Raw genomic sequence first — 26,886 nt, forward strand, 5'->3', positions numbered from 1 at the left:
GCTTGTCACAACCACCCGCCGTTTGTCACTCTCTTTGTCAGTCTTGCCCTCTGTTATTGTAAAGGAAACCACCCTCCTACATGAATTCACATAAACACAGATCTCTTTGTAAGAGGCTGCACAGTAAAACAGACACATGGCCGGCTGTGTTACGACGGAAACGGCCTTGGTTAAAATACTGATTTACTTGGTGTTAGAGTAGCAGAAAATCACTTTTATCTGTGACAGTGATACTATTCCTCTAGTCTTCTCTGTGATGGACTTAAGGACCCATATTCCTCTGTTAATGTGTGAAATATCCTATCATATTTAACATTAGTGCAGGAATATGACAGGTAGACATCTAGATGTGAGCACAAGTGATATAGTAAAGGTATTCTGAGATATGGAATAAAGCTATAGTGCCTGCTGGCTCTAATGCAGCTTGAGAAAAATATCAGTGTCCTGAATAAGATTTTTGCATATTATTCTCTGCTTTGCGTTTTTAAAATATCAGGTTCTCGGGTTTCTCAAGCTCATGGTTTTAAGTTCTCTGACATGGGAGAATATTTAAAGTTATTCCTTTTTACACTAGAGCCTCTGATTTTACCCAATAGCACACCTTCGAGTAGCGAGGGCGAATTTCATAAAAGCAACAGGATCAGAAATGTGAGCTGAGCTGAATCCAGCAGATCTGCATGTAAAAGAACTGGACAGCGTTCGCTTACATGGAGTATGGGTGTTAACGTTTTGTGTCTGGACACCTGCTCCTGTTTTGGAGACACCTGGTTGGAGTGCTGTAAGTATGTTTACGCCATATTTGACAGTTGGGATGCAAAGTTACCAGGTGTCACATTGGCATGTAAGATAATTCTTAGTTGTTTTAAAAGCACAAGACAACTTGCATTTTTGGTTATTCTGGTTCAACTAAATAACATTATCTATTCGTTTCTCCCTCTTGTTGTTGAGCATTTTGTTTTTTTGCTCTTCTCTGTGATTTGTGAAGTAATTATTACACTGTGTATAGCTGCGGGCATAGCCATCATGTAGCAACTGTTCTCCGGAGAGCTGGCAATGAAATTTGGAGGAGGCAGGTTTACACAGCTGCACTTTCTCTCCACCACAACATGAGCAGAGATGATCTGCATCTCCGTGCAGACCTGGTTAATTAATGCGTCACAGGCTTGGTCAACATAAATGTTATTTTTGCAGGTGCTTGCAATTCCTCTATATTCTCTATATTGTCAAAGAGACGAAACAATCTTCCCCGCCTCTGTTTTTCATATATTTGGGTTTTGCTGTACCGTATTTTTCTTCCAGAGTGCTAATTAGATTTTGTTTTCTTATTTCCACAGTTGATTTATAATTTATTAAACTGTAGGGGGAATTATATTGTACACTATGTTTGGGGGAAGATAAATTAATTATGTGAAAAGAGGGTATGATCATTGGTTTCTTTTTTAGCCGCACATTATGCAAGATCTTTAATTTCCAAATTATACACAATCCTGACCAGAAAATGGTTTGGGAACTAGTGTTGCTGCTTTTGATGCAGGCAGCCATTGATTAAGAGTCATCTTTTCCTCTGTAGCCTCAGTGAATTTGATGGATCACGAGCAACTGGGCCAGAGAAAGATGTTGACAGCACTGTGGCCCTCTGGATGTAAGGACGTATGCGGCATTTATCGAACCGGCTGAGGAAATTGCAACAACATCATCCGCATCCCAGTCATGGATTAGGAATACACTGTTAAGCAGGGTTTGTGATTTGTTTTGGCAGGCGCTTTTTACAGTTTTGAAATGATTGCTGTTGCAACAGGCAGGAATAGAATCAGTCGGGGTGTGCAAATGTTCTGTCAATAAGAAAACTGATTGCATAGACAGGTTGTTGTGAAGTCCATTTAGTTGTCAGGTGCCTTTTTTCACCCCCTCGTATATAATTCTCGCCTTTGAATTGGATGGAAGTCTTTTCACAGCACCGCGAGGCAGCCTATGATATACAGTTCAATTAAGAAATTACCACAACAGACAAATTTTCCATGTGTCCCATTAAAGCAGCCTTTACTCCGTCTGATTTGTCGATCTGTGATCAAATCACCGTTCATTAAGATGTTTTTTCAGCACTTTCATGAATCTGACAGAAGGAAATCTCTCCAAACTCTTGAAGGTCAGCAGCTGGTTCCTGTCTGCACAGGCGCTCAAACAAATGGGCCGGTTCGGAAAAGCTGGCAAGTCTAACGGGACTAAATGATGATGCAAATAGTCAGCCATCTGATGTGAAATTACAAAAGAAAATATTATGCAACACTGTCTGGCTTTACTTTTCTGTTACAGCATCTACATTAAACAGTTAAGCAGCTAGTTTATGAGGGTTTTGGTTCTATGAATCTGCCATAGACTGAGAGAAAGCCTTAAGCATTATAGACAACACAATCAGGATTCTTGTAATAAACTGACAGTAATTTCTTATACTAGATTAGATTCACTCACATGCATCTAATCACTCATCTAATGATAACGACGTTGTGACAATGACCCGGGTATCATCAGGAGAGGCTCTGCGTGCACTTAAAAACAGCAGCAGAGACACATTTAAATTGTAACAACCCTAAACAACCACAGGCCGGGTGACACAACACTAACACCATAACACACATAATGCAAATAGGAATGACCTGTGCCTGCTGCTATTTGAAAATAGTCTCTGCTAATGTCTGTTAACTGCGTCCTCCTTCATAGCCTTCAGCGTTACCATTTTACGAGACTCTTGATGAAGTCCTCCTCTTTCAGCTGTATGTGTGAGTATTTTTTAATTATGAAGAAGTCCTGTCCACGTTGCAGTGATTGGATTGTATCCCCATGCTGTCCTAATGGAAAACAGTAAACGCAAAGTCTTTAGCATGCACACACTCAGGAGATAGTGTGATGTGACAATAGCAAACAGCACTGAAATACTAGAGGAGTATTTTCCAAGAGGTTATTAAATATTTACAAGGAGGAATTAAGGACATTGGCTAGAGGCAGAGAAGGGGACAAGGGTTGTTTCTGCTACTTGGCACTCTTTTTTTTTTTTTTTTTTTAGAAAGAATAACATGTTGTGATTCTGCGATATATTTGTCCCCTTTATCCATTTTGTCTGCCGCACACACCAACAATGAGCGGTGCATAGTCAGTGTGTCTGCAATAATTCCACCTCCTAGAGTGATGTCGGACGGTCGGTCCACCTTTTTAGGTGGATGAATATTGGATGGATTGAGATAAGATTTTGTACAGGCATTCATTGTCTCCAAAGCAAAAACCCTGACTTTTCCTTTTAGCACCACAATGAGGGTCACGTTTGTGCTTTTTAGTGAAACATCTATTGGGAAGATTTGCATGAAATTTGGAACAGCCATTCCTGCCCTGCTTAAGATGAATACTTTGGTGATCCCTTCTCTTTTCATATAGCACCATCAGTAGGTCAAGATTTGAATTGTCCAATACTTTTGTTTATGACTAAATACATACAAAACTAATGACATTCCCATCGCCTCAGTAGTACTTGGTTGTTTAGATGTAATTAGCAAATGCTAGCACGCTAACACGTTGAACTAAGATGGTGAACATGGTAAACATTATACCCGTTAAACGTCAGCATATTAGCATTGTCGTTGTTAGCATGCTGACCTTAGCATTTAGCTCACAGCTCTGTTGTGCCCCAAGTTCAGCCTCCCAGAGCTGCTAGCATGGCTGCAGACTCGATTCGAACAGTGAAGAACGGTGGCTCAGGAAAACGAGGACTGCCATTACATCTGATTAACAATTAACTTTTGGAGGGAAGCGTAGGGCCCTATGTAACATCATTTTCAGCCAATTTTGTTTTGTGAAGGGGAAAAAAAGACGTAGACACACATCCTGTGACAAAGAGCACTGTTGTCAGATCTGCACTCTGTAGCTACAGATATCCTGAGTTTAGATGTAGGAATCAGTGTCAGGACAGAAAAATAGCCTCATTGCTGGGTTGTTAAATTTCCTCTAATGCACCGGGTTTTGCTCCAGCACAAGATGTCTTATCTTTGGTCAATTTCAGCCGGCAAGTAAGTATTTGATCAGATTTCAGTTTACGAGCACATTACTCATGTATTAAAGGCCTATTCACAGCAGTTTACAGCAAATGCAACTGTAGGATGAGTTTAAATCCTTTTATCACCAACACTACTACCAACCATTAATGTCTGTAGGGGGCAAATAACACTGCCTCACATTGTGATTGTTATCCAAAGTCATTGATTTTGTCGATCTCTTCACCAACCAGTGCAATGTTAATCTCTTCTTGTGTGAATGGGGATTAGGGTGGCCTCGCAGTTAATCTCAGCAGGGTCTTGCTGCTCTGAATGTCCATTAATATTAGCACAAAGGTTGCCACTGCAGCAGCCTACAGTCACTGGGTGTGTTATCTCACCCAACACATGGTGCCCTTGGAGTATGTTTTCTTTGTTTAAGGAATCAGAAAGATTTTGAATTTATAATACAACCATTGCCGCAGATGACAGAATTGCCTCAGGGAGAGCACTCCAGATGGTGATCTCTATACAAAGAAGATTTTTTTGTTCTCTTTACCCTGTGTTTTTTTTTTTTTTTTAAATCTCAAATCATTTCAACTCCACTCAAAAATCCAAGTCGCTACAGAAAGTGTGATTCATATCAATTTTGGACCCAGTGAAGTTGAAACTTTTGAATCATATTGTGAAAGATGATCTGAGACAGATATGTGAGATTCAGAGGTCACATCATTGGTTATTGTGCATTTTATGTGGTTCATGAATCAGTATAACCATTTTTTGTGGGCTTTGCTGTTCTTCAGAGCATTTATGTGTCATAACTGCAGACCATTTACCTCAAGATTTACTATTCAACTTCCCCTCCGTCCTGTCAACTTTGTTTGTTCCAAAACAAACCTTTTATGCCACTGCACCATTTTGCGCATTCACACCAAAGCCCCACAAAAAACACAAACACACATACAGTGTCAATGTTACTCTCAAAGAATCCGGCTGTAACAGAGGGAGCTTTTCTCTATGGGACAGATTTATTGGACTTGTCCAGCCTTTTGTCTGTAATCTGCTGCACACCTGAACAATTATTCTGCCATGGAGCAAAAAGCTGTTATTGAAATGAGACTTTAAGAAAACACTGTAATCAAATGACTTTCCTTGAAGCCTCAAACCCTCAAACAAGCGTCATTCTCTTCAGTAGAATTACACTTTCTACGTTTGTTAAGCTTTTGTTTATCATTAGATGGTTTCCAATATAACCACATCTGTGATTATGATGGTATGTGTACAGTTATAGACAATCAGCCTTTTGATATGAAGCAGAATGAATAATTGTGCTGCAGTTATTTCCTGGGTTTGTCATACATCTCTCAACATTGCTCTTAAACTGTTCTTAAAATGTTTTGTGTGTGTTTATATCAACAGTATTGAGAGGGAGGTAAAATATTGCTATCCATGTGTATCCATGTCTAATCCTAGAAACTCCAAAGCAAATTGTATTCATGGCAAATTTCAGCCACAGAACACTATTTTGCAGGTGTTAGAAAATCAAGAGTGAAGATTAAACATTATATGGAATGGATCCATCATGGATACAGTGATGCATCTCCTTCTCAGTTTAATCTTTTAGCCATGCTAGCGATTTGTTTGCCAGTCGGTCCGTGACTTTGGTCCAGACTGAAATCACTTGACAAGTATTCGATGGATTACCATGAAATTTTGTAAGGAAAAAAAAAGTGCATTAAGTATAGGCCTGTATATAACTAACTGGAGGATGGGTGTTGGAATTTGAACTGTAAAATCACTTAAGGCTGCTAAACTTGTTTTTGTTTTGTTAAGACATTTAAGTGTGCGTTTGGCTGCATTTACCTCAGCGTTGACTTCCATATCCATCCAATCGTCTCCTCCTCCAGCCTTTAGTACTGGTTCGAGTGAAAATAATAGGGCCCTATCTCTTCCTGTGGAAATATGGATCGTACTAGATCAAATACAACCTGGCTATTTCTGGACTTTAAAAGGGTAACAAATCTCTGATCCACAGCCGTTCAATAGCTCGTCACATTGTCTGTTTACTGCTCTCCCCTTAGATTCTAATAGTTTGTCTCTCCCCCCCAGTTATTTATTTCCCTGTATTGACAGCAGGGGAGGGGCTACGGTTTGGTCCAGCCAATCACAAAAACAAACACAGTTTTAAAGCTGTTTGTCTGATAACCTGTCAAGTAACTCTAAAGTGTAATACATGGTTGATTTGATGAACCCGGCCTGTCTTTTTATTCATGAGCTCCAGGTGTCTTGAGGAGCTTTAATGTGCCATCCATACTTGGAAAGTATTGTTTGGGTGTTTTCTGTGTCCAATGTGGGGTATTTTGAAAATGCAGTTGCTTGTGGAAGTTGTTAAGTTTTAGGTGGTAGTTTTGTGGACTACTTTGAGTTTTTGTCTTTATCACCAAAAAAGTTTCGGTGAAGGAGAAATAGAAAACTGCAAAGTCAGCCGAGCAGCGCTTGCATAGCTATACTGGTGGTGATGCCTGCAGTCACCTCATGCTGGTATTTTTGAAAGCTGGCACAATTTCTAAGAGTTCGTTATATTCAGAATTCTTAAACAAGAGATAAGAAGATATAAGTCAGGAGCAACCAAATATAAGTTATTGAGAGAGTTCAGCAATAGTTGCATATTAGAAAATAGTAAATTGAGAACAAGATAGAGAAGAGTGATCAAAAGCCTTTTTATAATTTAACAGTTTTCACTTGAATAACTTTCTACAGAAGAAAACTATGAAAACTGTTGACAGTGTGGTGGATTGGTAGATTATCCTGAGTGACAAGGGCATTGTGTCTGAATAAACATATTTCTGTTTTTGAAATGTTCATAATATAATGACTTGAATATACAGTATTATACAGTGTGTGTGTGTGTGTGTGAAGGAATATACAGTATTCTCATACAGTACAGGCAGAATAATTATTTTAAATTAACAAGTAACAACTCCTACAAAGATCTACAATGTGAAATCACAGTTCAGTTTTCATTGGGCGAGCTTTAGGTCATTTTTGGTCTGAAGACTTTTGTTAGACCTTGCAACTCTCTGTGGGGTGACTGTCGAGTTATCCTTTACCAGACAGAAGTTCTTGCATATTTATAGTAACTGATTTGTTATATAGTGATTAAAGTCATTTGTTTTGGCATTTATGCTCTGCTTAAATAACTAAAGAAACCATACAGCCACACGTTAGCTTTCACACTGTGCATCTCAGTCAGTTTTTCCTCCCGTCAGCCTCTGAATTTCTAACTTGAAACAGCAGGCAATTTATATGCAATGGAACATCATTAGAGGAATGAATTTGATTGATGAGCGATGTGTTCTTGAATGCAATGTTGGGTTTGAAGGTCTGTTTTGCACCTCAATAATAAAGCTCTAGTTTTGTATGTGCAGTCACTTATTGACAAGACTAACAACAGTAATGAAAGCGCGAGTGCAACTGGCAGCACTTTTTCATTTAGGAATAAATTTGAAGGTTGCCTATTTTATTTAATCTGCAATCTGATTGGGTTTTCAATGAGTTGTTGCCATGGTTCTGCTGGCTTGGAGTCATTTAAAGCAAATTTCACTTTCACTGGTTGAGTATGTAGCACACATATTTTAGCATGCAGGTTCAGGAACATGCGTCAACAGATCCTCAGGACAGTGGATGTTCAGGGGCTGATTATTCATTCACTAGTAGAGGTTTATTTTTTTCCCGTTTATTTCGGCCATTTTGTTTTCAACTTACACAACTCAAATACACATGTAAAATTCCTATTCTTTAAGAAGTCATATGATTGTAGGATTGCTGTCCTGTGAGAACCACGTGGATATAAAAAGTCGCCTTTTCATGAGCTCAGGAAAACGGCTGTTTTCAGTTTTGTGATGATGCATTTTCCCGCTAATCAAAGATTTTTATTAAATCGTTTATTTAGCTTAAGAAGTAGGAGAATTTTCTCATCCCATAGAGGAACACTTAATCCTTCAGTTTGTCAGAAAATGTTAAATAAAAAAATCACCAAATTCGGAGAAACATGGTTTTAACTGGGCAGAAAGGGTAGGAAAAAGTAATTAAAGCTGTCAGACAAATGTAGTGGAGTGAAAAGTACAATATTTGCCTCTGAGATGTAGTGGAGTAGAAGTATAAAGTTTCATCAAATGGAAAATACTCAAGTAAATTACAAATACCTACCTCAAATTTGTACTACCTTTACTCAAGTACTGAACTTCATTCCACCTCTGCTTTTTGCCTATATATTGTAGCTCTTTCATTTCGCATTAGAGCTACATAAATGGAATAAGTAATTTCACAAGAGGTTATTTTGATGCCTGTGCAGCATAGCATAACTAACATTGAAGAATGTTTCTGTCCACACCCACGTTTTCAGAAGAAAAGATGTACTTAGTTGAGATTCTTCTAAAGAGGCATGCCCTCTTCTCCTGCTCTCTAGCTAACTGCAGTGAATAGCCTTTGTGGAGTCAGTGTGCTGGTTTCAAAGGCAGACGAAGGCCGCCTCCCACACGGAGAGCTCCGCTGCAGAAGGACACCCCACACTCGTGTTCCCTTCACTTTACACCTAAAACAACAAAGGCACTCTGCCCCTGACTCAACCAATTTAAGTTATAGTTTCTGGACTTTGCCATCAGTACAGGATTTTAATTTCATAATGATGCCCACGCAGTACTGTACATTATATTAAAGTCCAACTAAAATCACTTTTTCATCACCCCTTTTTCTAGTTGAAAATAATGTCAGTGTGTGTTTATATGTATCGTTAATAGTTTTTTATTATTAAAAGGAAGATGAAAGGTTTTTAGAAAAATGTCAGAAATTTTCGTCTCAGCAAACTGGAGGGGCGTGTCTGTGTTTGATTGACAGCAGTTGGCAGGCTGTTGACACACCGTGCACTGTAGTGGACAAGAGAAAGTCAATAAACGTGCACTGTAGCCTATGTGTGTTGTCAGTGGTGTCAAAGAGTCAGGTCCACACCAGCATCTATCAGGACCCAAGTGGCATTTGCAAGTACATTAAAATGCAGTTTAATGTGCTGCAGCGAAGCAGCTAATAGTTTGTTTGGTTGCTCACTCAACAAGCTAAGGAGCAGAACAAGATGTGTGTTCATGTTTGTAAATTAGAGACGAAGGAGACTTTAGCAGGAAAGCTACTGTGGGTTGTTGTTCAGTCTTTGGCTCTTGTGCAGGCAGCAGTCTGGCTGAGTGTGACCGTCTGCTCTGCCTATGATAGGATGCCGACGTTACAGCTTTATGCAAGATTTGATTGGCTCCAAGGTCTTCATCTATGTAGACTGATACCAGAACTGTATTCTGTCGAATTAATCCAAAACTAGGGGGCGCCATCATGAAACTATAAAATATAAATCTCTCTCTTTTTGAGAGAATACGAGAGAACACAGACCAAGTGATATACAGAGCAGATTTTCAGTCATGCGGGAACATCTTATCGTCTTTAAATTGTAGATTCTCCCAAGTCACTAAAATACAAAATTTTATCACTCACCTCTTGTGAGACTGTCCAAACCTGTGGACCATTATCCTCACTCGCCCCTCCTTCAAGGGGGCTACTTTCTGAGCAGGTATATGCCTTTGGACAGGATCAGGTAACACCTTGTACAACGTTCTTCATTTCAAGCATTAAAAAACAATTACTGTTCTGCAATGGCACTGAACTCAGACATCAGATGTAAAATGTGGGCTGCAGAATCGTACTACATGAGTATGATTTCCAGGTACTGGGCTTGAGCCTGAATTGACTGAGAAAACATTAGAAAACAGGCTGCAAGATTTTTATGCTACTCAGCAAGTCCAACGGCTTGCCAAACTCGGACACCAGGCCTTGTGTTTGTGGAGGAGTAGAGTTGTTTTTTTTTGGGGGGGAGGGGGGGGGGGGGGTTTACAAGTAGTGATATATTTCTTTGATGATGTAAAGTTACTTTTATTAAGTCCTGCCGTAAGGGCACACATGGGTGGAGCCAGGAAGCCCCTTACTTGGTCATGTGCTGTGACAGCGCAGGTTCTCCTGAGGAATCCTGTCTTGTTTCCCGCACATTTCCTCAGAGTAGACTTCTGTTACCGGGCAACCTGACAGTGACAGAGTCTGATCATCTGCTCCCGCCTCCACCCGTCATGCCTTTACATTTCTCATGTTCCAGTGCACTTGTTTCATGTCCTTCTAAATGTCAGGCATGCATACATAATCAAAGTGATGGAGGGAAGCATGTTGTTCGGTTATGTGTCATATGTTGCTGCACGTAAAAACACAGTAGTGATGTGGAAAAAAATGTAATCATGTTGAATCATAATTTGTCAGCCTGTAATGTATTTACATATCTATTCTTGTGCTCCCACCATGCAATTTTCCACTTATAATCATTTCATTTCAAGTGTGGAGTACTTGAACATTTAATTAGCTCTTGTTTGCATTTCATGACATTGTTGATACCAGAGACTAATTTTTATAAGATTTATATTAATTTCCACGTCTTGCTGCTCCAGATAGTTGGATACCAACAGTGTATCATAATGGGGCCTAATTTGTATGAGGGTTTTCAGTTCATTAGCTGTGACTGTTGCCTTACAAATTCTGCTCATCTCAAATTACTCAGCCATTAAGTCTGCAGAGTTATGGGTTGACTACTCATGAAGCCACAGTGTCACCCTTGTTCCATTAAAGCTTTAATATGTATTTATCCCCAACAAATCTTCCATGTTATTCATTTTTTTGGGGATTGGGTTTCCCTGCAGAGATACAAGCCCGGGAGGTGTGATGAAATCCTCAAGTGGAAACCCCCCAATCTGAACTCTGTGGACTTTCGCCTCAAGATCACCAAAGTCGGAGGAGAAGGGTAAGTCACTGTTGCCGGGGAAACGCTCTGCCTGATGAATCTAATAGCACCTATCATTTTGTGACACACTGGAGTACTTGGAGACATCCACACCCACACACATGTACAGCTGCTGTCGGTGTGAAAAGCATGCTTTGAATCAAAGAAATCCGTTGAATTTCTTTGACATTAATCCTTTCTTTACTGTCCCATCTTTTTCTAGCATTTCCTTTTTGCCTTGGGGATAAAAACGTTGCTACGTTGTGTAAAAAAGTTAATTCCTTTCAGCATCATTGTGTACTTATGTCTCCAATCCCTGAAATGTCTCATTTGCTGTATGAGCCTATATGTGCAAAGAAAAACACTACTGCTCTTCCCCCTTTTTCTCTCATTTTATGTTTATTATTCTCTGCAACATGAATGATTCAGATCCACTGGTGCTTATCCTAGCCTTCGTCCTGGTAATATCAGAACCTTGCAGACAAACAATTTAATACTAGAAAAGACAATCGATTCCTGCAGGTCAGTACAGCCTTTGGAAATGTATGTGTCTCTGATATGAAATAGAAACTAGTTGTAACATTTGTTGTTGTCTAAAAGTCTGATGCAGTAGAAGCTGATTTATGAAAAGAAAACAAATTTGCATCCAGTGCTGAAAGAATCTATCATCTTTTTTAGCCATGTTAGTGTTCCTGTACATCCCAGAGGATGAATCCTACTTATTTTGATCGCTTGACATTTCCTCTAGCCCCAACAGCAGGTTTTTTTTTTAGTTAAATGTCTTAAACAGCTATTGGATGGATTGCCTTGAAATTTGGTACAGATGTCCATGGTGCCCAGAAGATGAATCCTCATAACTCTGGTGATCCCCTGACTTTTCCTCTAGAACCACCAGCAGGTCCAATGGTTTTCACTTTGGAAATATTGCAACAACTATTGGATGGATTTGCACAATTAGTACAGACATTCAAGGTTCCCAGAGGATGAATTTAAAGGACTTTGGTGATCCTCTAACTTTTCTTCTGGCGCCACCATGAGGTTGACATATGTGGTTTTGAATGAAATATCTTGACAACTATTGGATGGATTGCCATGAAGGTTTGTACAGACATTCATGTTCCCCTTAAGATGAATTGTAATACCTCTGATGATCCATTTTTATCTAACATCAAATTGTATGATTTATATTTGGTTTATGACCAAATCTGAAAACTGATGACATTACCTTCAGCCTCGGCTGTACCTTGTGTTTAGTGCTAACTAGAAAATGTTAGCATGCTAATGCGCTAAACTAAAATGACGAACATGGCAAATATTACACCTTCCAAACAGTGTTGTAATTGTGAGCATGCTAGCATGCTGACATTCCCATTTAGCTCAAAGCACTACACTGTACCTAAGTGCAATCTCAGAGCTGCCAGCGTGGCTAAAGGCTCATATTTTTGTTTTTTTCTCACAGCACACACTGTGTGCTTTTCTTCAGCTCAGTCTGTGAGTATTTTCTGAGTGCAGGCAAACAGACCCATAGCAGTGAGCTTTCTGGTCATGCTGCCTTTTCCTCTGAGAGCCAGGTGACCTTAGTGACTGTCCCAGCTTTGTAGCCATGAGCCTGCCACCATTCACCAACAACAGACTGAGAGGATCACAGCAGGGCACAGTCACTCATTCTACTCCAAAGGCAGCCAGCACGCCAGCTAGTCAGCTTCTTGACTCCTCCCTGTGTGTGGGAGAGCACAGACGAATATTGTTGCCATTTGAGAACGTTCTGATATTTCCCCGAAAGATGCATTTTGCTGGCAGAGCAGCACTCATCAGACCTCACTCAGTCTTGGTGTAGGTTTTCAAACATCTCCTTAGTTTAGTCTGAGAGGGAGAGATAGACAGACATGTAAGGAGGTAACAACTGTTTATTCATCGGCCCACGCAATCAATCCTTGAGCACGTCTTTGTGTACCACTGAGGCATTGCGAGTTTTATTACCTTCTCTGAAAGCAAGCACAGAGGCAGACAGTGGTTATTGTGCAGCAGGAAGAGTGAAGAGGTGGAAAAGAGCAAACTGGAAAGATGAAGCAATTCCAGAAAGCATGCCAGTGCCCCTCCCAAGTGTAGAATTGAAAGGTCTCAAGTATTGCATAGATTTCTTGATTTGTGGATAATTTGAGGCAGCATTCTGTCTGAGGAGGTGGTGACTAATGGTTACATCACCATTCATTAGGTGATTTTAAAGACCCAGAAAAGGAGAATGATACTGACAGACTGGCTTTGATTGGCTCTCTAGAGGCCAGCATCCAGGCTTCTAGTTACTGGTCTTTCTACTCCCTGGACTCAAGTGTCATTACAGCATCCCATCCATATTTTGTATAAAAGGATCTGCAGTAAAGACAACCGAGTCAGGTACTCACTTGTGACTGATGATGTAAAAGCATCAAAGTGAAGTTAACAATATGTGATCAGTGGTTGTGTTCTTAACTGTATTGCCATGAGAATTCATCTCATTTGCAACATTTCACCTGCAGAGCAACCACGACGTTGACTTTTATGGTTTTGAGGGCAGAGATTCAAACCGCCATGGAGACTTTGCATGGTGTCAGGGAGTTTAGATGTTTAGATACAAAATTTCTTTTTAGAAGCTGCCGAGAAGCTTTTGGGTAAGAAAAGACATTCACTGCACTTGTAGTGCGATTCAGAGCAAGAGGATGTGAGATGTGGAGAGAGCCTCTGCTCGCAGCATTTCAGCCGTCAGCGCAAACATTAAGGATTCTGCAGAACAAACATGGAGCCTGTCTGAATGAATTTCTCTGTATGGACACAAAGATTTCTGGAGTTGGCGCCCTGGTGACCCGGCTGTCTCCAGTTGGCACGTTACCAAAGGGAGCGTGTTGCCTGAACTCCATACATACGCATACACAGTTTGTGGAATTTAATGTCTTGTTCCACTGTTGAACATTCACTTTTTTGGCCTGTGCTGACAGTGTGTATTAATTAATTGATTAATTATGCAGCATTATTAATATTAATTTACCAACATTAGCATCATAATGCATACTCTTAGTCAGCATATTTAATACATACTTTATACAAATAAGCTCCACATGTCACTGAGCCAGAAAACTTGAGAGGTACAACCACACTCTCTGACTGGAGATGACTGTACAGTATACTTTCATTCATGTGGAATATAGAATATCAGTAGCCTCATTGCAGCATGGCTCTCGTACATCCATAGGTGTGTTATGATGAGGCAGGTAGGCAGTATATAATACACGTGTCATATTTTACTGTCTTGCTCCAGCCCAGGTCATAAAAGTTTTTTATACTTTGTCACTTGAGACACAGCGTACACAGTACCTCATATGCTTTGTTCTTGACATTATGTTTTTCCAAGGCTTTTTGCTCCTATGGATTTATAAATCATTTGACTTATTGTTCCAGCTGTTACAGGTCTGATTGCTGCTCAAAGGCTACAGTGACATTTAACAGCTTCTTGATTGTTTTAGTACAAAAAAAACACCTGCCGTCTGTAGTTGTGTTGTATTTTTATCGGTGTTGAAAAAAAAAAGAGAATAAATTAATAAATTAAAAAAAAGAAATTAATTCGGAAAATTGATGTTGTAGTGTAATTTAAGACAGCAGGACCCTCTTAGTTACACACAGACTTCAAACATTTAGATTGTGAGTGGAACATCAAGTTAGCTTTGTGAAACAGCTTGTAAACGACAATAAAAGAGTCTTGTTCTTCTGGGGCACACTGATATATGCTCTCATCTGGTAAAATCTCATTGATATCTTACTGTTGTTTTCCTGCAGGTTTAGGAAAGTGGTATTTGACACACAACACGTCAGGGGTATTAATAGAACCAATGACAGGAATGGACTTGTTTTGTAAGGTCTTGGCACGTGACAGTGTCCATCACTGCATGGCTATTTGGCTCTCTTAATGTCTACTGCTGCTTCCTTCCTGCTTGTGCTAGCTATTATTACACAGGAGGGGGGCTGGGGTGGATGGGAAGATGGTCTCCGAGTTCAGCTCCATTTGAAATCTCAGACTACGTAGCCGCACTGTTGTTTAGCCGTCAGTTTGGCTCCATACCTCCCCTTATTTCCTTTCTAAAAATGGTTAACTAATATGAAACCAGTGCCAGTGCTCGTACACTCGGCAGACATAGTGTCTGGAAATAACAACGGGCACACAGGGGTGTTTTTGGAGGAGGGAGGTAAGGAGCAGTGTGTGATTAAGACATCTGTTGGGCGTGATCTCCGGGATGAGACACAAATACTGCACCGACACATGTTCAGGGTACTGAGAGACGCACACACAAGACTACTGCGCATTTATAAAGCCCTATATAGTCTGAATTAACTGTGCTGAATGCTCACAGACGGAGATACAAGGCTGTATAATGACCATGACCATGTCTCCAATTTCTATGTATGTTCCACAGAATTATTATTATTGCCTTGCCCATACTGTGGTTTTCTCTGAAAGCTTAGAAACATCAAGCTGCACAGAGAGGCAGAAGGGCTCGCAGAGGTGTAATCTCACATCTCTGCCGTTCTGTTACTAGCAGGAAAATGGAAGCGTTGTGTAGTGATTTCTTTGCGCCGTTGTTACCATTCAGATACTCCTGTGTTGAGATCCTGTGCTGGGGGTGTTGCGGGTGTTAACCATGATCTTTTTTGTCTTTTGTAGGCTGCTTCCACAGACTGTCGGCTTGCTCTACGTCGGCAACTATGACAGGCCGTTTGCAAAGATGAGGGTGAGAAAATAAATGTGTTGTTTTGTTGACTTTGTCCTCGTGCCAACAAGCCAAAGCCGCCCCCCCCCCCCCCCCTGTGCTCTTCCAGCTTCCCTTTAGCATGACACAAGGTTTTAGTTTTGTTTCAAGTATGTAGCTGAGTTTAAACTGCCAAGAATAAAAGGGACGCACTAAACATTTCTTCATCTGTTGATGTGTGACATGAAAAGTGGCATTTATTTACGAGCAGAACCAGGTCTGTATTAGACACAGATCTCTATTACTAATTCCCCCTAACATTAAAACTGCCCAAATGTCATAATTCTTATTTTTATTTACTTTTTTTTCTTGAATGTACAAATCATTCTGTCATTATAATCTTAATTTTAGCTAGCACTGAAGCAGGTAATTGATTAATCAATTTGTCAATTGACAGAAAAGTTATCAATGTCTTATGTGATACTAAATTGAATTTGTTTTTTTTTTTCTATTTTCTGACATTTTATAGACAAAACAATTATTTGACTGTTTAGTTGTAGTCCATGTTGTCTGTGATATGCTCTATTGTACAGAGAGGCGTTCAACAGCTGCACTTCACATGATTGCATATCCTGATTGCATGTTGCCTATGTGAATACACAGCATATTGTATATTATAGGGGATCACACACTCATCATCAGACCTTTGACCTACAGTAACACACTCAGTCAAGTGCACTTCACAATAGCATCTCATCTCCATCAGGGTATTATGGGAATTGACTGTTCTTGGGTTGAAGAGCAACATGAATTATTACATTTGTTCTGTGCTTTCCATTTTGATGTAGATTTCTGTGATACAATTACACTATATGGAAATTTCCCACTTTGACTAAATGTCTTCCATTAGTCACAGTCATGGTTTAGACGTGCAGTAAATGAGTGGTTCTTTTCCCTCTGGTATTGTCAGTTCCCATTTATCAGCCCTGGGCTCTGTAACCGAGCAAAGTAGAGTCTCTGTTTGCTGCTCGGCCTCTTAGCGCCTCTCGGCGAGAGCAAAAGCTGCAGCCCTGGAGTCATCTTCTGTCGGCTTTCATGTTGCTAATTTTGTTGTGAAATGTGTTTTACAGTTAATCCAAGTGTGAATATGCAAAAGAACTGGTAATTACATGCCAGCACAGGACATGGCGACTTGTGGTACTGGCTGCCTGAATAATGTTGATACATGCTGATAAATCTGACATGTAGTGCCACCTTTGCACACTCTGTGTGTTTGTTTGCTTGTTTGGCCTGCAGTGCACCATAACAGAGAAGTTCTGATATTCATTGCCTTGCTTATGGGCATGTTAGTAATGTCGATGTGTCGATTAGATGTAATTTGAGGCACATCTCGTTGCCAGCTCATTTGAAAGCATCGGGCTGCTGGAAAAAATACATCAAACCAACTTTTTCTGTAATTAGAAAAACGTTGTAATCTTCTTCAGAACCTGTTTTATTGGCTCAATTCTTCCAATTTGGCTCCTTATTGTTGTAATTCCTTACACTGTTGGTACCTACAGGGAATCACTAAAATGAATTTTTGGAAGGGAGCTTTCATGATGATTTTTCAGCTCAGACTTTCGAAAAGAGCAAATATTACGGACTGAAAACCTTTTGTCTAGACAATATGTGTTATGGGGTGGTTTTGATTATGAAAAACATGGCAGTACATATTCATGAATTAGTATATATTATAGATACAGTTGTAATCATGTGTGTAGATGTAAAATTTACAGATTATATCTCCATTGTTTTTTCTTCACAGGGAAACAAATCCAATAATGTATTCACAATAATCCTGTCAGTCTTTTGAGCTTTGCAGTCTTCTGTTTGTTTGTTTGTTTGTCATTTTTAATTATGTTGCAGCTCAGTCTACCACTGCATATACATTTACACAGATCAGTAAATCAGGTGTAGTCCTTAAAGCACAACTACTATGGTTTATTACAACTTAGATTTTATGTTTGTTGCTTCTTCTGTTGGTTCAATCAGTTATGACAGACCTATTTGACCTACTGTACTTGCCCAAGTAGCATTTTGGAAGCGTTGCTTGTTCCCTTTCTTGCCACTCTCATGTCTGTACAGTTAATATGTAGCTTGAGCTACAGATCCGATGGCTGAAGCTACAAAAATACATCCCAAATGTTGTGATAAACCACTCATTTCCATAGTTCCTGAGAATGCAGGAGGAGTTTTCAGTCCCTCTGTGTCTCTGCATTATTACAGCTCTGACTTCTAGAAAAGGTAGCTTAGCTTAAGCCTGGTAGAAGTAATGGCTATTGATTCCTCATTTAGGTTTAGTTTCACCGCTTCATGGAGTCGGCGTCCTGCGCAGAGCTATATGTGGCCTGTGAGTATAGCTCATTAATCATAAATAATTTGAATGGTCCCTGACAGATCTAGTCACCAGAGACTGAGAGATAAGAGCAGCTCTCTGTCAAAGACCAGCCGCTTTGATGAAGCTGTGAGAGTTTGGCAGTGTGCACTTCACCTGCAGAGTGCTGAAAAGCCTTTGACTGATTTTTTTTCCCCATCAATGATTTCCCCAATTTGTTCAACTCTGTATGCATCATTAAGTGAGAGTTAGAAGTGTTTTCCTGTTTAATCAACAGTAAGACTTTCACACTGAATTGCAGTTAAAATATTTGAAACTGTTTTCTTTTTCTGTTAATTTCTAAGATTTTTGTTTCCCACTGCTTTTGTAAATTACATGAGATGTGGGATTAAGAAGCATGAATACTGAATAGAGTCGTTTAATGGGCTTCTCACAGAAAACACTCAATCATTCTGCACAACAAAACAAACTAATCAATTAAAAAGTTTGGGAGGTAAAAACAACTCTGAGCCGTTTTTTAACTTCTTCTTGTTTGCCTCATTTGCACATTATTATATCTTGTATATCTCCTCAGATTTGATGTGACAGTCAATTTGAACTTGTGGGATAATGATCGGTATTATGCATATTCGCCAGAGGCCTGGCGATGACGTCATTAATAATGGGTTCATGAGGAGCTGCTGAGTCGTTGGACACCAGTTTGTTTGCTCTCTGACACAGGCCACAAATAGTTGTAATTGTTCCTCGTAATTACAGTGTAGGTAATAAAACATGTGAGGTGAATATTTTAGCTTTACAATTCACACAGTTTGCTGAGTCATTCAGATGAGTTGTGTTTATTTTAGTAGGAGCTGATATTAATGGACAGAAGACATCTAATGTATTCTGTTCGAAAGCATATTAAAGATTGAACATTAGTTTGGAAACTCTCCGTCCGCCATGTTCCCTCCGAGGGAGTGTTTGCTCATGTTCGTACTTTTGCATCTTATATCCTCTCCCCACTTACATATTCTTTCATCTAGTTTCTCGTTATTAAAATGGACCCGAGCACTGCGGAGTGGCAGACCTGCGGGCCGGTTCTGATTAAGTCTAGAATAAAACAAGGGCAGGGTCAGTCGAAGAGCAACGTTGGGGAAAACAAAACAGCTATTCAAGGAAATTACAAACTTTGGATCCTTGCCCGTCCAATGTCGCTATCTCTGCAAAATTCCTGTAATAAACTGTAGCACAATGTACGAGTACAACACTCCCCACGGATCCCAGTATTTGATAAAGAAGCAGGTTGACTGTCTGTGTTGTGCACAGGCTAGTAAAAAGGTCAGATGCCGTATACTTCCAGTAGTATGCAGTTTTCTTTGGTCCCAGTTTCTGCTTTACTGCACGATACAGAATTAATGTCGTACTTGTTGACTTGTTTCCCAATGATGAAAACTCTTGGTCCTTTTTAAAATGATTATTTTCTTATTTCAATTGCTGGCAGTGGTCCAGCACACTAAACACTGAGTCACCAATTGTTTTTTGTATTTCTTCTGTCCTGATGATAATAATAATAATAATAATAATAATAATAATAATAATAATATAGTTATCCAAACAAGCAATTCCACACAAGTAGCAGGCATTAAACATGCATTTCTTTAATTTCTTTAAGGTCTAGATTATTTAAAAAAAAACAATCACTTTGCATTTTGCAAAGAAAAACAAGAAAAGTGTAAGGACTGGCAATACTGCTTTTCGTTCTTGTTAGATGTGCAGTTTCTAAACCTGAACAAAGACCTCTTCTGCTCTGCAGTGGTGCAACACTGACTGATAAAGAGCCCGACTGCCAAAGTGCCTGATATCTGGAGGCACACGTGTGCTGCCTTAATGAGACAGATTTGGATGGATTAGGCACCAAGTGGTGATGAAGAATGGCAGCCAACATGTCACCCTTCACCAGCAGGAAGGGGTCCCAGCCTGTAGCAGCGCGTCCTGCCTGCCTGTACTGCCCTTCGCAGCTTTCTGGCAGCTCGCTGTGTCGAGCTTTAGGAAAAGCTGAGAGATTCAGCCACGCCTTTAGATCGATGGATGTTTGATTTACAGTTAGTCTTATTAATCTACTGTACCCCTTCAAACTGAGATCAAAGACAAATAAATCTGTGGGTTGTGAGACGTCAAGGTTGTTATCTGAAATCCAGTAACTAGTATCTCTCTCTTTGGCCTGCATTCTCGGTCTTCCTTCCTCACACACTTTCTTTGCATCCTGTGTGATTTGGACCCCCTCTGTGAGCCCAGATGCCCCACACTGCAGGATCGCACGAGCTCTTACTTTGTGTTTCAGCATCTTGCCAAACACCGGTGATTTCCTGGCAGTGATGGTCACTCTCTGACCTTGGCTGGAGGCCACCTGTTCACACTGAACCCTGGAGGTCGTCCTCTTTTGTCTCTTGAGTCTCCTCACAACCTTTCAGTACAATAGATGCCTAGAAAGCCTCTTTCTGTGAGGTCATGGTGAAAAATGTCACTCATGTCACTGTACTGTTGTTTTCTTTCAAAGCCAACCATTGCATTTGAGCTTTTCAGCTGCACTTTTTGCTTCACAGCAGCTCTAAGATTTGCGGTTTCCAAGTCTTGAGAATCCTCTCAGCGAGACACATTCCCTCGACAAATAAACAACAGATGCTCAAATGTCTTCTTTGACTCATTCTTGATCTTCAGTAACATGTGCCATTTTCATATACTTCAACTATGTTACAGTGTGCTCGGTGAGTAGAGTTGGTTGTGTTTTCAAAACAGAATATGATGTAATAAGTCAGTGATCCTGTGTAGCTCAGTGGGAGGAGCAGGAACTGTTGCACTGCTTTGTTGAGGGCTGCATCATGGACGCAGACACTCACACTGTGTGAGTATCTGTCTGTGTTTTATGTAAAAATACACCAGTTTTAGCCTAAATCCTCAAGTAGCACTGCAATAGAGACAAGTCCACTTCACTTAGGTTATTTAACATAGATTATCTGTTCAATTATTCTGTGCTTGAAATCTTGAGTGTTAAAATCTTCTCACACCTTTAGAAAGTAGATTCTTATTTCGTTGAAATGGTTTTAAATAAAGCATCTTAGGCTACACTCACAATTCCACCTATTGCTGAACTTTGCCCTCCAACGCTGCCTGAAGCTTTAATTTGCCTCTTACCTGCCACTTAGTATCCAACGGTAAGTAGTGGTGGTACAAGTGAAGAGAATTATTGGGGGCATATTCATATCATGTTTGAAAAGGCTGCAGTTACACGTGCCAATCATTGTGAGCTGTTGGTATTCATAAATGCAGCAGCATGTCTCTGAGAGCTGATAATGATCGGACTCCGTGACTTCCATGAGATGAAGAGCAACACTGTAGTAGAACAGACCGCCATCGCTTCTGAATGTGGCAGAATACATTAGAGGGTTCATAACTTTCTCGGGCAATGATGGCAGCAGAAGAAAATAAAATGACACTGTTATTTAATTCACTCTTTGTTGTAAAAGTACAAAACATCTGTGTCCTTTTCATCCATGTCTGCACAGGCCACTAAAGAGCTGAAACAATACGACAACAAGATCATCGAGTGCACCTTCGCCAGTAACAGCTGGGTGTTCATGAGGCAGAGGGTGGACAAGAGCTTCCCCAACTCCTATGACACAGCGATGGGTGAGACTTTGTCCTTCTCTGTCCCACAGTTATTTAATAATGTCTCACTGTCTCCTCTATCCGACTGAATAACAACCAGCCAGCCTGCGATTAATGGCTCATTTTATCTATATTTCACATCAGCCCTGTCTTAGTTTGATTTCTGTATTGTTAGACTGTGTGTGTGTGTGTGTGTGTGTGTGTGTGTGTGTGTGTGTGTGTGTGTGTGTGTGTGTGTGTGTGTGTGTGTGTGTGTGTGTGTGTGTGTGTGTGTGTGTGTGTGTGTGTGTGTGTGTGTGTGTGTTTGGGATTTGGGATGAGATGTTTTGTTTATCTCCTTACTTTGAATAGAGAAAAATGACGTTTGCTGCAACATGATTTCATATCTAGAAGAATGTCCACTGTATTTTAAAGCTGCCCTCAGTAGTACTCGTAGTAACAAACCCACAGAGAATTATCGCCTCACTCTGCAGTTCTCCTCAGATTTAAGGACCATTTTAGCATCATTCAGCTCATTGTTTGGGTTTTATGGCTCGCCACCTGCCAACTGTGTTTCACTCTCAATGCTCTCGAAACCTCATTTCAAGCCACAACAGGCAGCTGTTTTCAGAGCAAGAGTTCTGATAAACCCACGGTATATTTTCTGCCCAGCGCCAAACAGCAGATAGACAAAGTTAGCAAAATAGACAGAAATTACTAGTAAGAGTTGGTGGAGACCAAAACAGGGCTAAAACAAGAGTGAATATTTTACTTAAAGTCATCAGCTGGCTTGAAACACAACTCCGAATGCTAATATTATATATTACCGTTTACCATGACACCTTTTATAAGGCGATGATATGTTACAAAAAAACCAATTAATCCTGCTTTAAAAATATTGTTAAAAAAGGTCGTTGAAGTCATTATGGTACTGAAGCAGAGCTGCAGTGACATCATCATTGCTTTGTTGTGCTGCAAAAATGTGGATTGTGTTTAAATGAGAGCATACTTTTACATCCAGTTTATCATTCTGAAAGATTCTTTGTAAAGTTGTTGTGCGATTATTTTTTTTTTAACCTTAACAAATCTTTTAAAGATAAAGGTCTTCAAATGATGTAGTAGCTGAGCTGTATTTCACCTTGAAGTGTAAAAGTAATTTTAGTTTCACAGTTCAGTAAAAGATAAACGGGGTAATAAACTCGGATTTGAATTCTGAACATTTCTTTCTCAAATGGTCCTGCATATGACAATTGCACAGCTGTAGCAGCTTCTTGACTTAACAAATAGAGAAAAACAAAGAGACAGCAAGATTGAGAAAGAATGCAAAAATAATTGCCACAGCAATAAACCTTATTTGTGTAGCACTTATCTAAATGCTGACTTTACAGTGCGGTACAAGGAGGCTCATAAAAGTACAAATTGAAGCAATAAAAACAAGAAGCACAAGCGAGAGAAAATACATTTAAAGAATGAATTGAATTGATAGAAGAAGATAGAAAAGATAGCCCTGAATTATTGGGCTTTAGATCCTCAGGCAGGCTGTTGTGCAGCCTTGGCGCCCAGGTGGCAAAAGCACCTTTATCTAAAATCCAGACAGATAGCACTGCATTTGTCCTCAAGCTGATAATAACACCATGTTCTATTTAGAAACTAGTGCACACTCATCTGGGTGTTGTTGGAATCATGGCATGGTCATGAATGTGTTGATTGGCTGTTGGCTAAGCCCCACCCCCATTAATTACCGTTGCTATGCCTGTCCAGCATTCCTTTCTAGAATGGCACATGTGCAGTTTACAGTGAGTGCCTTTACATGCACACCAGTATCCTGGTTATGATGTTTTTAGAGTTTCCTGGTTATGTTTCGCAGATATAAACAGCAACTGTTATGACACAAATAACCAGGTTGCTCATGTTCCATGTAAACGCCGTATCCAGAATATGATCAAAAATAGGATAAGACTCAAAACCAGGATACTAGTGCGCATGTAAACACACTCTAAACTTTTTAAAGAGTAACTCCACTCTAGATTTAAGAAAAAAAGTCATTTAGTGTTTTTTTTTTAAAGTTATTTTGTTCTTGGATGCTTACAATAGACGGAAGTGGTTAGATTTATGGATTATTGCTCATATTTTGAAACATATTTCACTTCTGTAAGAGAAAGGCATCTTGAGAGCGAAGACTAACAAATGAGTCTGGCAGATGTAACACTATCTCGGATAACAAGTTTTGCCAGAATTGTTGAAGTGTAAACTTCCCCGAATCCAATAACAGAGATGCTAACGTTAGCCTACACTCTGAGTTAGTAGCGTTAAGGATCCTGGTTTTCACACAGTGGGGGAATACTACACAGTGAATATTTCGATCCTGAATGCCAGCTGTAACCTCACAAAATAATGTTGTTCGCTAATGACATGCTAACTCTTAGCCTACTGAAGGTAGTAAGCTAGTTAGCTAACGTTTGCAGTTGACGTTAGAGGAAACAAAGGCACTGTTCACGCTGTGTTTTCAGTATGCTGGAGGAGTCACCATCTCTGTAGTAACTTCCTTCCTTCCTCCTGTGTGTGTGTGTGTGTGTGTTTCTCTTTCTAGCTGTGTGTAAAAGCATCCAGGAGCCCGTCACGAAGGAAATCCTCTTGGAATATGTGGACCGCTGTGCTCAGGCAGTCCAGAATCGGAAACACCCGCCAGACCCAGACTCTGAGCTAATGCCCCCTCCCCCTCCAAAGAGACCCAACCGGGCCATCCCGTAGCCCACAGCTGGGCTTTCCGGACTGCTCTACAGTCACAGTGTACATCTACATCACCAGCCACATCAACCCCCCCCCCCCCCCCCCCCCTACAGAAAACAGACATTTCAAGGCTTTCTTACCCTCAGCACGTTTGCTTTATCAGCCTGTACATGTAAGGACTTCAGAAACCTTATATTGACTGCCTCAACGTCATTAATTTACCTTGTAGGCCTCTTTGTAGCTTTAATTGCTGGTGTTCTTATTAAAATGAAAAACATGATGCTTAGTTTATTTTTTTGTTTTCCTATTTATCTTTTTTAAAGTCTGAGCTAATTGGTATTTATCAACAGGGACATTGTTATGGCTAAAATTAACACCTGACAATGAAGACCTTGTTTATGTTTTGTCAACTAGTTCCTTATTTGTACTGAAGGACGAGTAAACATCATCAAAGCTCAGTCTGCTGTCTGAATGCATTTAGATCTGGAAACAACATTTCAAAAATAGTTTGCGGTATCAGAGATCTCATTTAGATTAATGGCAAAGCTGCACAGGTTTTCTGGTTTAAGTTCAATTAGCAGAATAATGTTGCTGCCAGTGTTCAACCCATAATGCTCAGTCAGGGGTTTCCAAATGTGTTCATATCTGGAGTCGCCAAACGGATAAAGATTAGATCTCAGCTCTCCGTTTCATAAGATTTTGTCCAAAGGAAGCCCATCTGTGTGGACTTTTGTTTTAAAGGCCACATGGGTGGGCAGGGAGATGACAACATGATTACACAGTTTCAACAAACTAACTGCAAAGGAGTAAAAGCAGTGAAATCAAGCTACAGATGGGTGACAAATCAACATAAACCAAAGTTTGGTAGTAAATTGAACGGCTTTAGTGCTCTCTGAGTCTCTGAACTCTATAGGGGGGATCAACCCCATTCTTCCCAAAGATATTCCCTCAGTTGGTTTGAGATCTGGTGATGAAGGCTATATAAGCCGTCCAATGACCTGTGGATGGAGGATTTACATCCTGGAAGAGAAATGTCTCACTTATCTTTTCCTCTTGCTATCTTAATCCTGCAGTTCAGAATGAATTTGCCATTTCATTTTACTTCACACATTGTGTTCATGTCAGTGGTTTTGTTTTGCCCGAGCCAATCGTATAAATAGTGAGTAATGTGTCCCTCCTGCTGAAGTCATTTTCAGCCGGCACAGAAGCTGCAGTAACAGTTTCTAGTTTTCCCCACATAGATCAATGAATGGACTTGAAACCAACTTGTTCACCTGCACTGATTTCATCCACGTTGGTCTCCATTTTTCTGACACAATTATTTTTCATAGATCAGGTAGCTGATTATGTAGGTCCCCATTCATAAAGCCGCCTACTAAGCTCTGATTGGTTGATTTTTTCTCCAATGGTGGGGAAACAGTAGTCAGTAGTCAGGTTTCCATCCAAATGTAGCACAGATTGTAACCGAAAATCAGCAAAATATATACATGCATTATTTCTGTCGAGTGCCATTACATCTTTGTACCGTGTAGGGTGAGTTAACACAATGTACAAGATTAATGAAAAAAGCACAGTGTCTGCCCAGCTTAATAGCCATCTCACTGCTGTTGTAATGAAACTCATCACAGTTCAGTTTCAGAACTTTATCTGTGAAATTGAAGTTCACTTCTGAAGATCCATCTGCCTCCAGACAAACAAATATTTATCCACAGCTCCTCACAGGAATCTGAGGAGAAAGCGCTCAGTCTGTCATCTTAAAAACATGAGGAAATGTGTCCAGTTTACCACAAGATGTCTGGCACAGGGGTAACACATCACCTCGAGCAACAGCTTCCAGCAGCTCTTAAACACACCGTCCTGTAGTTGATGTCTGACCTCCCTGTGGAGGGCAATGAAGATAATTTCCCATCAGATTTTCAAACGTGTTCATGATTGCTCCTTTATTTTAATTCCATAGGAAAACCTTGTTGCCAGGGAACATTTTTTTTTTCTTACCCTGTTGCCCACGTTGAGGCCTGTTGCTAGGAGTGTTGCCCATCTGCACAGTTTATCACCCACTGCTGTGTTTGTAGAAATGATTTACTCGGCAGCTTTCGCATGCAGCACATAGTAACAAGAGTTGACTGGTGCATTGATAATGTCTCCATCAGGTTTATTTATTTGCTATGCTATTGTTTTGGGTTTTTTTTTTTATGAGGAACAATCTCTCTCTTAACCAAGAGTGGATGATGCTACAGAAGTGATTCAACTATCGGGCAATATTTCTATTTCTGTCTGACTATAAGTGAGCATTTCAGAACAATTGTGTTGCAGAAGCTTGTTTGAAATCTGTGTTTTAAGCGCTCCCATGCAGCAAAAGGGCTTATTTTTAGGCCCGAGTGAATTTGTGCTTATTTTAAGATCAGGGTGACGGCAGTGGTTAGTCATGCAGCGCGGAAAATTTAGATCTGAAGTTAGGGAATAAATGTAAGTCAGTGGAGTGTAACACACAAGGGTGTAACAAATCAGGCCTGTGTGTGTTTTGAGTTCCTCTCTGTTGGTGCCTGAGGCGACTGTTCTCCTTAT

At 40.1% G+C, this 26,886-nt stretch overlaps 1 protein-coding gene across 2 annotated transcripts in view; it reads left to right on the top strand.

The window, feature by feature from the left end:
* Nucleotides 1-24,642, top strand: part of rngtt (RNA guanylyltransferase and 5'-phosphatase) — a 72,968-nt gene extending 48,326 nt beyond the window's left edge. For both annotated transcript variants that reach the window (XM_070925820.1, XM_070925821.1), the window contains 4 exons: nucleotides 10,799-10,899; nucleotides 15,569-15,635; nucleotides 21,510-21,633; nucleotides 24,182-24,642. In XM_070925820.1, coding sequence (XP_070781921.1) covers nucleotides 10,799-10,899; nucleotides 15,569-15,635; nucleotides 21,510-21,633; nucleotides 24,182-24,342 — 453 coding nt within the window. In that variant the 3' untranslated portion in view covers nucleotides 24,343-24,642. The remainder of the gene's footprint in view (nucleotides 1-10,798; nucleotides 10,900-15,568; nucleotides 15,636-21,509; nucleotides 21,634-24,181) is intronic.
* The last annotated feature ends 2,244 nt before the right edge of the window (nucleotides 24,643-26,886 follow it).

This window comes from Enoplosus armatus, chromosome 19 (genome assembly GCF_043641665.1).
Source record: "Enoplosus armatus isolate fEnoArm2 chromosome 19, fEnoArm2.hap1, whole genome shotgun sequence".
In the NCBI taxonomy this organism is placed as follows: domain Eukaryota; kingdom Metazoa; phylum Chordata; class Actinopteri; order Centrarchiformes; family Enoplosidae; genus Enoplosus; species Enoplosus armatus.